General features: G+C 41.9%; 1 protein-coding gene across 1 annotated transcript; it reads right to left on the minus strand.

The window, feature by feature from the left end:
- Nucleotides 1-1,937: 1,937 nt before the first annotated feature.
- Nucleotides 1,938-7,211, minus strand: cd248b (CD248 molecule, endosialin b). The gene is made up of 2 exons (XM_012850627.3): nucleotides 6,329-7,211; nucleotides 1,938-3,844 (listed from the first exon to the last, which is right to left on the minus strand). The coding sequence occupies exons 1-2, from the start codon at nucleotides 6,747-6,749 to the stop codon at nucleotides 2,151-2,153; spliced, it is 2,115 nt and encodes a 704-aa protein (XP_012706081.2). The 5' UTR covers nucleotides 6,750-7,211; the 3' UTR covers nucleotides 1,938-2,150.
- Nucleotides 7,212-15,507: the final 8,296 nt, after the last annotated feature.

The raw sequence follows: 15,507 nt of genomic DNA on the forward strand, positions 1-15,507 counted from the left end.
TGCCAAATCTGTTTGCAAGTTGTAATTGCTTGCGTGGCGACCTCCTCAAAAAAGGGAACAGTCGCAAGGACGGATTCCTGGAAGGTTATAACTCTAAAATATTAGTCGGCCATCTTCCAAATGCATACAATTAATCATGTACAATTTAAGCAATTTAGCTGCAACTGCATATCTAACAAAACAAAGTAATTGAGGGCCTTAAATATATACTACTCAAAAATAAATACATGGGAAATAAAAGAGAACACTAAAATAACATATACTAGATCTGAATGAAGATCCTAGATCTGAATGAAATATTCTTATTAAATACTTATTAATATCTATATAAATATCAATGAAAATCAAATTTATTGACCCATGTAGGACTGGATTTGGAGCCACACTCAAAATTAAAGTGGGAAAACACACTACAGGCAGATCTTTGATGTAATGTCCTCAAAACACGTAAAAATGAGGCTCAGTAGCGTGTTTGGCCTCCACATGCTTGTATGACCTCCGTATAACACCTGAGCATGCTCCTGATGAGGTGGAGGATGGTCTCCTGAGGGATCTCCTCCCAGACCTGCATCAGCCAACTCCTGGACAGTCAGTAGTGCAGCCTGGCGTTGGTGGATGGAGCAAGACACGATGTCCCAGATGTGCTCCATTGGATTCAGGTCTGAGGAACGGGCGGGCCAGTCCATAGCATCAATGCCTTCGTCCTGCATGAACTGCTTACACACTCCATCCACATGAGGTCTGGCATTCTCTTACACCAGCATATGGTCTCATAATGGGTCTGAGGATTTCATCTCTGTACAGTCAGACTACCTCTGGTGAGCACATGAAGGGCTAGGCGACCCCCATACAAATGCCACCCCACACCATTACTGACCCACTGCCAGACCTGTCATGCTGGAGGATGTTGCAGGCAGCAGAACGTTCTCCATGGCGTCTCCACACTGTCGCACTACCTGAGCCACTTGCATGGATTGTAGACTCCGTCTCGTGGTACCAGTAGAGTGAAAGCACCGCCAGCATTTAAAATGACTAAAACATCAGCCATAAAGCAGAGGAACTGAGAACCTGCAGAACCACTCCTCTATTGGGTGGGTCTTGCTAATTGCCTCTAATTTCCACCTGTTGTCTATTCCATTTTCAAAATAGCAGTGAAATTGATTGCCAATCAGTGTTGTTTCTTAAGTGGAGGACAGTTTGATTTCACCGAAGTTTGATTGACTTGGAGTTACATTGTGTTGTTTATGCGTTCCCGTTATTTATTTATTTTTGAGCAGTGTAGTTACTTTAAACTGTAGATACTTGTTAATAACTATTGTTGTATAACAATGAAGTAACAAAACTAAAATTTGGAGCAAACAGATGCATGAAAAATATATATTAGTACTTTTCTACTTTCTTGGTGCAAATAATGAAACAACTGGTAGGTACATTAAACCATTGTGAGAATATAAAGAGAAAAAATTATTTGTGTTTCTTGTTACAGGAAAAAACTTTTTTTTATAGTAATTTCTATGAGAGGGAGAGTTCAGAATTTTGAAGTGAGGTTCTGTTCAAAGCTCATAAGCAGTCAATATCTTACTTGGAGTAAATAACTCTCTTAGTATCTTCCTTTGGTACAAATTTGATTATTGAACTGAAAATAAATCAGGCTTGTTCCATTTTAAAGCAACCCCAGTAAAGCAACCCCAGGTAACAGTGGTTCATGCAACTCCTTCTATGTGTCTTAATCTGTTGCTTACAGAGAATCAGATGGCTATTTCAATGGCTAATAAAGGTACAGCAAAATAGCAGAGTTCTGCTTTCTTTTAAGTCCTTTTGAAACTAGCTTCCAAATAGTTATTTGACGTAAATATATCTAAAGTAAATATATATGCAAAGAGAGCTGTGCGAAGTGGTTGGATGTCGTCTCATTTTATTTTAAAGACCACACTGTGTTTAATCATTTTTCTTGTTTTTATTGAATTTGTAAAAATTGACTGTCAGCTATTTACAAAGGCTGTGCAGCAGAAACTATTGGAGTCAGTCCTTGGTACTAAATCCAAATTGTACATTTAGTGAGCAATTTTGTCACCAGAAACCAGACTAACGTTAACAAACATGTAGAGAAATTGTTTTTTTTTTTCCTTCTGTATTCTTAATGAAAAAGTTCATGCATGGGTTTTGCCTTCCCTCCTGTCCGGGGGTGTTGCAGGAAGCACCCAGCGATAGCAGTCCGCAAAGCTGACGCTCTTGTCAACTGCGCAGCTGGTGCAGTAGACGATTCCCAACGCCAGCATCACCACCAGGAACACACACAGAGGGACCAGCAGAGCCACAAGCAGCCAGCTCTTGTCATGCTTGCGCTTCCCATCGGCGGACCCATCTTTAATCTCTGCACTAATGTCCGTTTCATCTGCACTGTCCATCCTAGGTGCCTCAGTCTCCTCGGTCTCAGTGGGGGAATTCTTTGCCGTTTCAAGTACCATCGGATCGTTGCGGCTTCCGTCTCCTGTGTGAGCATCGTCTTCAATGTTGTTGCCTGTTCTCATTTTTTGGGTTGGGGATGGAGCTGTCTGGTATTGCCTTGGCGATAGCTGATCCCATTGGTTTAGGTGGTTGTCTGACTTATGAGCCGTGTCAGGGGTGAGTGCCTGAGGGGTGTCTGTCAGGAAATTGACGTTAAAGTTGACATCAGCTTTAACATAAGCTTCAACGGTTGACCAGGCAACATCCTGATCGTCGTAACTAGCGGGGTCAGGTGTCAGAGTGGAATATTCTCCATCATAATTTGAAGGTTGGCAGGTAAGTCCGTCTTCCTTCAGTTCAAAGCCGCCGTAGCATCCGCACTGATACCCTCCGGGAAAATTGAGGCACTGCTGTTGACAGGGCTCGTAGTCCTTGCACTCGTCCAAATCTATACAGTCTCCTTCGCTGTTCAACTTGTAGCCGTTGTTACACAGACAAGTGAAGGACCCCTCTGTGTTTTCGCAGGGCCCCTCGCAGGTGCCTTCATCAAGGCACTCGTCAATGTCCACGCATTCGTCTGCGCTGTCTGTCTGGTACCCCGGGTAGCAAGTGCAGTGGAACGTGCCCGGAGTGTTGATGCAGAGCTGCGGACACGGCTGCTGTCGGCATTCGTCCACATCCAAACACTTGCGTCCGTCCGGGCCGATTTGGTAGCCCGGGGGGCAGGTGCAGCGGGTGTTTCGAGGTGTTATTGAGCAGTTGTACTCGCAACCCATATCCACGCAAATCCGACTGACACGGGGCTGGTCTTTGGCGTAAGTAGAGTCCAACATCTCGGGTGATTCGGTTTGGCTTGGGTTGCAGCTGGAGCCATCCGCATCCAATATGTAGCCCTCAGAGCAGTAACAGTAGTAATAGTTTTCCGTTGGCTGGCAGTGCTGCTCACACTCATGCTCTTGGCTACACCAGTCCTGATACAGTGTGGGCGCACCGGATGAACAAAGAGGAGCATCTTTGGACCAGCCCACGCTGCCGTCATCCCTGTCGATACATAGCACGGATTCCCTAGAGGGCGCATCTGGGTTTGAGCTGTCCGTGGGACATGGCAGGTCAGCTACAGACCCAAAGGGCACGTGAGTCAGTCGGGTGCTTTTGAAATGAAATGGGGTCTCGTAAACAGCAGGACCACTACCCTCATCCTCCAGTGGGGGACACATCGCCTTGTAGGTGTACTGGCAAATAAATCCTTCCAGCTTCAGCACACAGGGACCCTCAGCCCAACGGAAATTCTCGCCGCTCTCTCCACCGTGCGCATACATAGCCACACAGCGGGGAACCGCACAAGTGTTGGGCATTTCTTTACGGATCCAGTTGGTGAATAGGGCCTCCTGGTTTCCTGTTAGAAGAGAAGGACAAATCCCCAGTCAGTGAAAAAACTAAGGACAGGATTTTATTTTATTTTTGACCTGACACAGTGGAGTTGTTTCCCTTAGAACAACTGGCTTTATTATGGCCCCTTTCTTTCTTTCTTTCTTTCTTTCTTTCTTTCTTTCTTTCTTTCTTTCTTTCTTTCTTTCTTTCTTTCTTTCTTTCTTTCTTTCTTTCTTTCTTTCTTTCTTTCTTTCTTTCTTTCTCTCTCTCTCTCTCTCTCTCTCTCCAATAAATAAATAAATCCAATTGCATTTTGTAGAAGAATATTCCAACTCTTCTCCTTTTTGGGCTTCGTTGGCATTATTGATGTCAGGCAATTGTTCTGCAAGGTCGAGATTATACCACTAGATGTCGCCACAATAAATAAAACTCCCGTGTGGAGTCTAGGATGCACTTATTTATTTAGGGCCCCTTTGTCTCCTTGTTATTTGCATTTATGGAGGTAGCATTAGTTCCTCTTAACAAACTGCGAGACACTGGTGATCTGAGCAGGATTCAAACAAGCACTCAGCTACTTGCTCTGCTTAAACGGTGTAATTAAAACCCTGATGGAATTTATCGCTGCCATTTGGGTTTAGTCGACACTATGAGACATAATGAATGTCTCATAGTGTCATCCTCCATACAGAAAAACAAACATGTCTGCATTGCAAAATAGTATTGATAAGTGAGGCAGTTATTGTAGTCACAAAAACCCACCTATTTAGAGTTGCTTGTGGCCCTTAATAACTAGCCTCGTGAGACCATCCTGATCTCGCGAGCTTTCAAGGTTTCACTCGCAGATCAGTCTGGCTACTCTCCGTTAAAGAAAATTTGGAGCCGTTCACCAAACGAACGTCCAATCAGCGTTGGCTTTGAGGCGGGTTGAGGTGTGACGCAACGGGAAGCGCGACAGTTCAGCCTAAAGAACATGGCGGCTTCAGCCAATGAAACTAGCGTTAGCGTGGCTATCAAGCAAGTTTTATCGGAATTACAGAGTATTTCTCTGCTGAGCTAACGAGCCTTTACCTGCAGCAGCAAGAGTAGCTTGGCTTGTGTTTTCGTCGTCGCTCGTAACAGAGCGACGAGGAATCTGATTGGTTTATTTGGCCCGTCTATCACCAACATAGGCCAATCAGCTAACCAGTATTTTCGCCCCTTCCCAAAATTACTTCAACGGAAGGTTTCCAGATGGATATGCGGAGCAAATCTATCTGGCGGAGTCAGGTAACTTAATAACAGGATCATTGACCAACATATTTGATGTATATTGATGTTTTCACTTAATACAATTACATTTTTGGTACTGGTCTCACAACCAGTGACTGTTTGGATGTGTTTATTATGTTTTTATGTTTACATGGCGTAAAGCACCTGAAACGTGTTATACAAATAAACTTGACTTGACTTGACAGAGGATGAACAGAAGTAAAGGGACCATAAAACTCTCCAAAGACTGAATGCTCTTTGTAACTGTAGACCAAGAGAGACACATCTGTTTTTTGTCAGTGTGTGTAATGACTAAATCAGACTTGGGGAGTAACAATGGGGTCCAAAAGGAGTTAAATACCCAAGTTGCACCTAGTCTGTCTGAGAAATCGAAGAAGATAATGCATTGACCAACAGGGAGCACAGAACTCAGCCGACTGGGTTTTGTGCCAGTGTCTGACAGGATGGGGTTTGGCAAATCGGTTCATTACCATCGTGTGATAATGGCTGGTTACCGGTGTCAAGGGAAATGAAGGTTTTAGTCTTTAAAGTTTTTTTTAAATGAATTTTCACTGGCTGTTCTATCAGTAGCAAAGAATAAACAAGCCCCGCCCCTCCCCCAACTGTTGCTGCCCACTGCCAGCTGACACAAATAAGGCTACTACATTTTTTTTTTATTTCTCAAAGAAAAGACCAATTCGGTCGTTTGATAAATATTTCCAGTTGCAAAACACACTGATAAGAGATCCACATATCATTCTTATGAAGGCAAAGCTGTTTAAAACCACAGCAGACCAAAGACCTGCCGGTTTTCCCTTGATATGCTTCTATAAGTGATCAGCAGATCAAACACTTAAAAATCAGATTTATTTCTCAATTGATTGAATCCATCAAAGCTGAGAATTTCCTTCCGCTTTTGGTCTGTAAAATGATCAACTATTGATGGGCTCTCTTTCAACATAAGATTAGTGGCACATGCTTTGAGGAGTAAATTGGGATAATATTGTGGTTCCTGCATTTACTGTTGGATTTAAAACAACTTCATCTAGCCAGAAGCCTTTTTTTCTCATTTTTGTGTCATAGTCTTTAGAACAAAACTAATTAGAATCAGGCAAAATCCAAATTAGCAGGCCAAACCTCTAGAAAAACTTGGATTTTTTTTATTGGCCAATCAGTGCATCTCAACAGCCAACCATTGTAAAGAACAACATATAACTTAAATCAAAATCTGTGAATTGCAAGTCAAAAAGAGAGACTTTGCCTGTGACCCAGACGAATCCTCTGAGGGGTTTTGTGGCTGAACACTGGCGCGGGGGTCGGTACAGCCCGATCCAGAAACGAAGCCTCTCACTGGAGCCGTGAACCCCAGCCGCTGATAGCAGGTCGTGGACCACACCTGCCTCTTCGGGGGTGTGCATTGTCACCAGGGTCCCGCGTTGATCCACGCAGGCCTGCCTAGCTTCCTTGAAGGTCTTCTTCTGGAAGAAGACAGCGTAGCATCTCTCATGGTGGCAGACGGCGTCTCTCTCACCCAGCTGAGCTCCAGCTGCTGACTGCTCCCTGTCAGGCACTCTCATCGTCTGGCCCTGACTCCCAGGAGCCAAACAAGCTGTCAGCATCCACACGACGCACAACAGAGCCATGCTGCTGCAGCTGCTACGGCCCCTTTGTAAATTCAGCATTGTCAATAATGGCAAAAGGTGGGATGTAACTTTTACTCTTAAAAATAAATATCCCAACACTTAGAAAAAAATGTTTCTTGACCTCTAAAAAGCTGATTTTTAGTCAAAACCTGGAGGAGAAACCTTCAGAAACGACATCTGTGGATGATGTTGACCAGAGAAAGACACCTCCAGTGTAAAGCAGACAGAGTTTCATTCAATCTGTCAGTACTGCTGACAATCTGAAGAAGTTAAAAAAAAAAAAAAGCATGAATAAATTCCTGGACACACTCCGATTAAATCCTTCAAAATTGAAAACACTGTCCAGTTATCCAGGTCCCAGAAGGAAGGATGTATTGTTCCATATATGCATTCAGTAAATATCCGGAGCCGAAACCCTGTGCTACACTTCCGATCCTGGCTCTTGCCTCTGCGAGGCCGACTTATAGACTGAGCTTCAGCGAGAGAGAGAAAGACTTGGGGAGGAATGAGAGAAAGACTTGGGGAGGAATGAGGAGGGGGGTGGAAGGCTACGTAGAGGAAAATTATTGAGAGGAATTGTGCGCTTTTGGAAGAGGGGGCTGGTAAAATGTGCGAGTATCTAAAGGCACACGGGAGGGGATGATGTGTGTGTGTGTGTGTGTGTGTGTGTGTGTGTGTGTGTGTGTTTGTGTGTCGGGAAGCTGGGGGTGAATGGGGTAGCTGGAGACTTGAAAACCCTGAGAGAGCTATGAAAACCATATGATGACACTCCGTCCTATACAGTATGCACACACATAAACATAAACATCAGGATTTAAGATGTACAGCATCAGCAGAGGGAAAAGTGTAGGTCAGCTTCAGCAGATGCTGAGATCTTCTCCATTGCTCTCCACTCTTTTGCTCATCCCTGATTTGTTTCCCCTCTTACGTTTTCTTCACTGATTTTTCCTTCATCTCTTTACATTCACTCCACAAACATTTCTCCCTCTCTCTCTCTCTCCCTCTCTCTCTCTCTCTCTCTCTCGGTCCGTGCCAGCTGGAAGTTTTTACTGCCCGATGGAAACATTATGGCGCAGGGATACCTGTTGAAATGTGCACATTGTGCGGGTGACTTCATTCTCTTGCTGGTAAAAATTAACTCCACGGAGGCGCAGATGTTTATGTGTGTTCCTCAGTGTGTGAGTGAGTTTAACTTGGGGGCATGTGGAGGAGAGGAAACAGGAAATGCCAGATGTGCATCAGCTTGACCTCTCCATGGCTAGGGGGCAGGAGTGACCTGTGGGGTGCACCTCCGCCGCCGCCACGCTATCCATCCCCTATCAAATGCATGGTGGGAAGTCAAAGACTGGATCTGCGTTTTTTTCCAAAGTAAACCCGAATTTCTTTATTTTTCCTTCTGGCTGAGTGGAGAACGAAGCTGGGGCGTATTAAATGACACAGAGTTCTTGTTCAAACCACCAACATCAAGGTCTTTTATCATGTTCTGTGCTCTGGATTAACACAAAGTAGTGCATATTTATGAAGCTGAACTAAAATTGCATGGTTTCATTCACTTTTTATTTTAATTTTTTTTTACAAATAAAATTCTGGAAGGGGCAACATGCATTCATATTCAATATTTTGAAGAACCACCATTGGGTCTTTTAATTGCTTCGCAGATTAAGTTACTGTAAAATGCGCTTGGATGGACATCCATATCTTGTTAGGTTTGCCATTGTGCTACACTCTTTGCATTTCAATATGCATGATGTTTAAAACTTAGGCCATTGTTTTATAACATAACCCTGCTTTAAACTTCACCACTTCTCTCTGGGGCTAAATACAGATACACATCACATTTTCAATTTTTTTTTATCTGTACGACAAATTGAAAAGTACAGATGATCTTCCTTCCACTTTCCAGTTGTTCATTACTTTCTGTCGGTTTAGCTTAAAATACCATTGACACACACTAACGTTTTTGTAATTTTATAAAACGTGAAAGGGGTCGAGGGGAGCGTACAATTAGCACAAAAACCCAACTGCAAGACAACAAAGGACTCCACAAAAGATCAGTTCATTTCTTTATGGAAAATGGGACACAGTCACAACAACAATCAGGGTGACTTCATGTCACTTCAATCCAGCAGCTCTGCAACAAAACAGATGTGTAATGCAAATTAGAAACTGACAGCCCAATTTCTATCACTCACCACCCTCCTAACAAAGGATGATGAGATGGAAAAGTGATGCATTAGCTGCAGCCTGAACAGTTAATAACCACAAGCAAACTGGGTCCAAGCCTCTGTTCTCTCCGTGCAGATGAGTTGGCTGGATGTGGTGTGTTGGTTCTGGCAGACAGAAATATACAGTATTATTATTCAGCAGTCTTTTCCAGTTATGTAAGGACCACTGTAGCTGGAGGGAGAACATGAAACCTCAGGATCCTGGAGAACCTGTGAGCCCTTTGGTCTTGTCTCCCACCTCTTCCAGCCTCATCCCTCGTTTTTCTCTGTTTTTCTTGGACTACCATCCGACCTTATCATCACCACCCTCCTTAGTTTTTTTTTTTTCATCCAATGTGTCCCTTATCGCCTTCCAGCTCCTTCCCACAAACTCTTCTCTGATAGCATTAATCAGGCTCCCATTCTGCTTTTCCAGAATACCAGTTGTTTTTTTTGTTTTTTTTTAAATCCCCAAACCCTCATTCTTTGCCTGCTAAATTCATAGGTCAGCCCGTTTTGGGCTCCTCCTCTTTCTCAGACAGAAAAGCTCCCAGAAACATACCAGAAGCATAAATGATAGAGCAGACAAAACCTCTCCTTTCCATAGTCGTGCGCTCCCAATTCCCTTTGTTCCTATTAATCTAGACACAATGTGTTCAGGCCTCTCTATCCACCAACCCAAAGTCCTCTAATGGAACACACAGACGTCTTTATTCTATATCTGTCGCCTCTTAAGTCGAAAAGTCAACCCTTGACTCCTAACCTCTTGCCACATGTCACTGTTGGCTCTGATTATTTCACACCTTCTAGCTTCTTTTCAGCTGAAGTGCACACTAGAAGCTCTAAGTTTTCTCCCAAAGCAAGGCCTATGGTCTCATACTACAATAATGATTCTAACTCATCATGTGCAAAAATGTCACATTAATGTGTACATTTCTCTTATTTGAACTGTTGTGTTCTTAGTGTGGACTGATAATACAATGCACGTCTTTAACAATGTTTAAAAACTAGATTGGGGGGGCCCAGGTTTTAATTTCCTGTTGGTTTTCTCTGTCGTTCAGGCAACATCCTCAAATTCTCAAAAGAGTCGAAGTCAGGGGAATTTCAGAAGCTTAAATTTAGTTGGTTTTGTCCATGCCTGAACCAGCTCTGTTTTGGTTCATTTACCTGCACTGTTTCTATGTTTCATTTCTTTCCATCCTCTTTGTTGAATACTACAGTACTACTAACACCAGAATGGGACACCCGGCATGATGCTACCAACACCATGCTTCATCGTTGGTACACTGTTCTTAGGTTTAAAAAAATTCTCACCTGGACTCTTCCAAACAAACTTTTGTCTTGTCTGAACCTGAAACTTTTCTCTAGAAGTTGTTGAGTTCATTCATACATTCATTCATACCTTCTGTATGGTGTTTGCATAAGAGCTCGTAGCTCATTACTGGTCGACAAGCTCTCCACTTGTGATGATTTAAAATGACCTTCACTGTGGAGAGCGGCACCGGTGCTCCAGCAGCTTCCAGTTCAAGTCTTGGTGGTTCCCAGGATGTTCCAAACCAATTTACTATCTTCTGAGGGAGACAGTTTGGGTCATATGACAATGATCTGAAGCACACATCTAGACATATCTTGGTTTTGAAATAGATAAATCAGGTGCTGGTCTTATAATTAGAATATCATGAAAAAAGTGGATTTTATTCAGTAATTCCGTTCAAAAATTGAACCTTGTATATTATTCTTATTCATTACACACAGAGTGATATATTTCAAGTGTTTATTTCTTTACTCTTGATGATTATAACTGACAGTTAATGAAAAACCCCAAATTCAGTATCTCAGAAAATTAGAATACTGTGCAAAGGTCCAATATTGAAGACACCTGGTGCCACACTCTAATCAAAAGAAACATGTTCATACTCATAACGAATGCATATAAACTTATAATTAGACCTGCATTTCTCATCATCTATGTGAGTTGGGGTTTGTCTACACTGTAAACTCTTGTCACTGAGATATGTGGATTATATACTTTTAATATTTAAAAGTGTCATGACATTTTTTGGTTTTAGCGATACCAAAAATTTTTCTTATTTGATCCTTTTTAAAGTGGCTACTTGAGTTATTTGTATGTTTTCTAATAAAACATGTTGTAATGGGGTTTGGTGTTTTGATTGTTGCGGCGTCTTTATCGCCTAATTGCTCTGGATTTGGATTTATAGTTTTTAAGTGGCTATTGCAGACTCATTAATGACTGCGTCTGGGTTCACATTTACAAGCATGTGGCAAAGTTCCAACAGAAAGACACAATCGTATTCAAAACAGCATAGTCTGGCCATAAAATGTGCTCAAAGAAACTTTAAAGACATCTGTATTAGATCAGTCAGTATATTACTCACGTTTCCTGCACAGTTTTGGAAAAGCTTGAAAAGGTATGGAATTAGATTTCAGTTGAGACGATGGAAGACTTTTATCTTTCCATGCTTTATTTCCTCGTAATCAAAGATCTGAAATTTCCAAATGAGTTGATCCAACCAGCTCTCTTTCACCCTGATTGCCTCTGTCATTTGCTTCCACCTTGAAAAGGGTTACCATGATGTCAAATGCTTCCTACGCCTTCTCTTAGCTCGAGTTTAACGTTTTAGGCAGTATCTTGGAAGCTGTAAGCGCATGCGTGCAGCTGTAGATGCTTTATGAATAGACACTGCTCATATGATTCAACAGGTAACAACAAAAGAGGAATCCTGGGATTTACGAGCCTGAAACCTGTCAGGAAACAGAACGCCAAAGTGTTGTTGTTTTATCCTTTATTCAATATCTTTCTAAAAGAGTTTCTGTTTTCATGGCATTTGCAGTCTACACATTTAAAAGCCTAAATTTTGAGTATTTAGTATTTGGTAAAAATCAACAACAAAGTATTGCCTAAATAGTCTGAAAAAGTATTGGATAGAAAAATTAACTCTTGTTTTGATTAGTGGGTTGGCTTTTTTTTTCATCTTGATATCTGCCCCATAATGTGGTCACCATACTGTTTATGTTGAGAGCTGTTTTTATCCTGATCCGTTCAGTTGAATTCGACCGTAGAATCTCTCTGATAATGCTAAACAGGCGCAGTATTTGTGTCAGTATGCTGACATTCACAATTTTATCCAATATAAATAAACTGCAGCTGCTACAGAATGTCATATCATATGTCTTGCATTGCTTAGTTTTGTATTTGGCAACACAGATGAACGAAAACCAGAAGATGCTTCATAACCCACATTATTACCAAATATATGAAAATAGAAAAGGGCTAACAGAGTATGAATCTCTGCTCCAAATTAAACGCTCGTGTCTGGGAGTTTTTTTTTTTTTTTTTTCCACTCAGACTCAAAAATGTTAACCTAATAATGGCTTTAAAGGAAAAACATGCAAACTGCCAAGTCAGTGTGATTTGTGCTGCTTGAACCAATAATTGTCCCCACAAATTGTCTACCAATTTATTCAGCAGATGTCAAGATATTTTCCTGGGTAAGTGGAGATCTGCAGAAAATCCATGGGTAAGTTAGATTTGTGTTTGTGAGAACATACATTTTTTTGAATAAATATCAAGGAATTGAATCCAGATTTGATTTAGGGGGACACAATTGTGATTGCCCCAAATAATCCAACCAGTTCTGAATGCTTTATTCATCCATTTTTCCATGAGAACTCGACCCTGACATGGTTAAAAAAAAAAAAAAAAAAAAACTAACATAATGTATCCGATGTGTGGTACACCCCTCGGTTTGTAGGTTTCTTCAGTGAATTTTGTGCTTCTCCATTTGGACTAATAGCTCTTTAATGGGAGCTGCCCAGTTCAGACCAAGCATTTTTTATTTTGAAGAGATGTGATTTAAAACTGTTTCTCTCAGCAGTTTTTTATATTTAAGACAACAGCACAAAATAGCCCACATTTGAAAGTGGAAGAAAATGGACAGATTGTAGTCAGAGTTTTCTACAACCATACCCATACAGAGAGAGACCTTTTCGCTCACTGTTTTTGGCAGAACAGTGCAACTTCAGTCACATTAGATGAAGACTGCTGATATGCTACAGATTCGTAACTGGATTCAGGTCTGGACTTTGACTCGTTTTAACCAATATATGCTTTGGTCTTCTCCAACCTATTGTAGCTCATCCCTGCTGCAGAAAAGCATCCCCACTGCATGATGCTGTCACCTCTTTGTCTCCCCTTCGATTACATGGTTGCTAGACCCCCATCGCAGGTGTCAAACTCCCATCCTCGTGTGGGAGTTTGACATAAATATGTCATTAGCAGGACTCTGTAGTACTAGAATATATGAGGAGGAAATTCAGCCATTTGTCTCAGGTATGCTGGACTTGGGATACATCAAATAGTTGCAAGAAACCAGCCCTCTCCTGGACTGTGAACACCTCCCACGTGGTGAAGAAGGCCCAACAATGTCTCTTCTTTCTCAGGAAACTGAAAGGGGCTGGACTTTTTACTCAGATGCTCATAAACTTTTAAAGAGCTTCAAACCAAAGCATTGTCTAACTCAGCGTGATGGTGAGGTATGGGTGTTGCGCGGCACTGGAGATGAAGGAGCTAGCAAAAGTGGTGAGGACACCACTGGGGATTGTGGGATACCGCCTAGTGGATTTGGACATGGTTTATGCTGGACAAGTCCAGAAAAGGGTCAGATGTAATGGCACAGGTCCCACCCACTCAGGCAACCCACGGTTTGTCCCACTTCTTTTGGGTAAATGATTCAGGAGCATTAAATCAGAAACTAATAGACTTAAAAACAGATTTTTTTCCCCAAAGCTGTGAAGGCTGTCGCCCCCTGCTGAGAATCAATAAACCACCAGCCTATCCATGGTCTGTTTACATGTTTACAAACATGCTGCTGGTTCCACAGGTTCCTGATCCGACTTTATCAGATGCCAGGGACTATTTGCACACTTTTTAGCTTCCCAGGAAGTGTTGTTTCGAATATTCAACTTAAACATTTTATTTTGTATCTCAACATGCATTATTATATACTAACAATTGCACAGTGTTTTCCCTTCTGATATGTCATTCTCTTCTGCTGTACAGCTTAATAAATTTAGCCTTTTCTCTTTTTTTCTTTTTTCTTTTGCATTCCTTACACAGCTTCACTATAAATGTTCATTCTTTGTTTTTTTTTTCCATGAATGTCTGATGTGTGTCTGTGTGTTATATGTGCATTCTGACCTGGTGTCTCAGCAAAATGTTATTATGGTTACATAAAGACAACAAAGGCTCTTGAGTTATTATTCTTGAGGACTGGCGTTTTGAGACCCCTGTGACATGGATTGTGGCAAACTGGAAATTAGACATTTTGTTGCTTTCTCTCATAAATGCCAGGTTTGTGGAGTACACGACTAATAGTTGTCCTGTTAGCAGAGTCTTCCACTTGAGCCATGTCTTGGTAGGTTTGCAGTGGTGCCATACTCTTTCCTCTTTGAAATGATGGGTTGAACATGTGCTCTGTGAGACATTCAAAGCTTGGAATATTTTTTTTATAACCTTACCCTGCTTTGACCCGCCTCCCCTGTCCCTGCAGAAGAAAGGCAGGATGTTGCCAAAAACATACTCAAGGTTATGTGCTTTGAACGTCTCTACAACTGTATTCCTGATCTATTGATTGGGTTCTTTGATATTCACGGCGCTGTTTGTTCTCTTATATTCACAAACAAACCTCTGCTTACGTCTCGGGTAAAGGAGGATGTTCTGTTAAATACCATGTTGTGCACAGCGCAGGAGCTTGATGTGCTTGGCAGAGAAAAGTCGTCCCGGTGTGTCCCCATTTTGCTGCTTATTCCTGCTAAAAAAAAAAAAAGCCTGGACTTGTTTGATCGCACAATCAATTAGTAATTTGTTATGATCAAATTATGTCTTTAACTCATAATACATTGCATAAGGGCATTTTTCCTGACCAGACAAAAATAAATTCATGTATAGTTCTTTTAAATTGAACACAAGTTGGCTCTATTTTCCAAGTAGGTGACTTGTGAAAGGAGCTGTTTGCCCTGGGTTTCATTTAGGGGTGTCAGAGTCAAAAGAGCAGAAAAATGCACGCCACCCATTTTCAAAATTAAATAAAATTAGCACCGTATGCAGGGACTGACCTTAACCAAGTGCCTCTGCTCTGGTAATAAGAAGTAGATCTGTCTCTGTGTCTGATGTCTCTTAACTTCCCACTAATTTCAAGGTCTGTTATTACATCGCAGTCATGGGTCAGATGATCACAGAGTCACCCTGATTGTGCGTCTAGAAGTGCTTGTGCCCTGTTCAATTCAGCACCACCCATCAGTTGTTTCCCCACTCTCACACAGTCACCCACACAGGGACACACTGAAACAATTAGCAACCTCCATCATGGTTAAATATGGGACATTATGGGCGATTTCTTTGAGGGGGGGGAAAGATGATGGTTTTACTCTACAAAGTCCATATGTTTCATCTTTTGCAGCAGACACGGATGCCCTCGTTCCGCACCCAGACAGTGAAACAAACGATCATCACAAGCTTCTGAAACGACTGGAGCCACCATCTGAGTGCTAAACTCAGAATGATTCCTTCTGCT

The sequence above is a fragment of the Fundulus heteroclitus genome, chromosome 11 (genome assembly GCF_011125445.2).
Source record: "Fundulus heteroclitus isolate FHET01 chromosome 11, MU-UCD_Fhet_4.1, whole genome shotgun sequence".
Taxonomy (NCBI): Eukaryota; Metazoa; Chordata; class Actinopteri; order Cyprinodontiformes; family Fundulidae; genus Fundulus; species Fundulus heteroclitus.

Bases quoted from the DNA above. Each gene is read 5' to 3' on its own strand.
- cd248b (XM_012850627.3), bottom strand. From the start codon at position 6,749: ATGCTGAATTTACAAAGGGGCCGTAGCAGCTGCAGCAGCATGGCTCTG. The intron at 3,845-6,328 runs GCAAAGTCTCTC...CTCTTCTAACAG, and splicing joins AGGATTCGTCTGGGTCACAG to GAAACCAGGAGGCCCTATTC.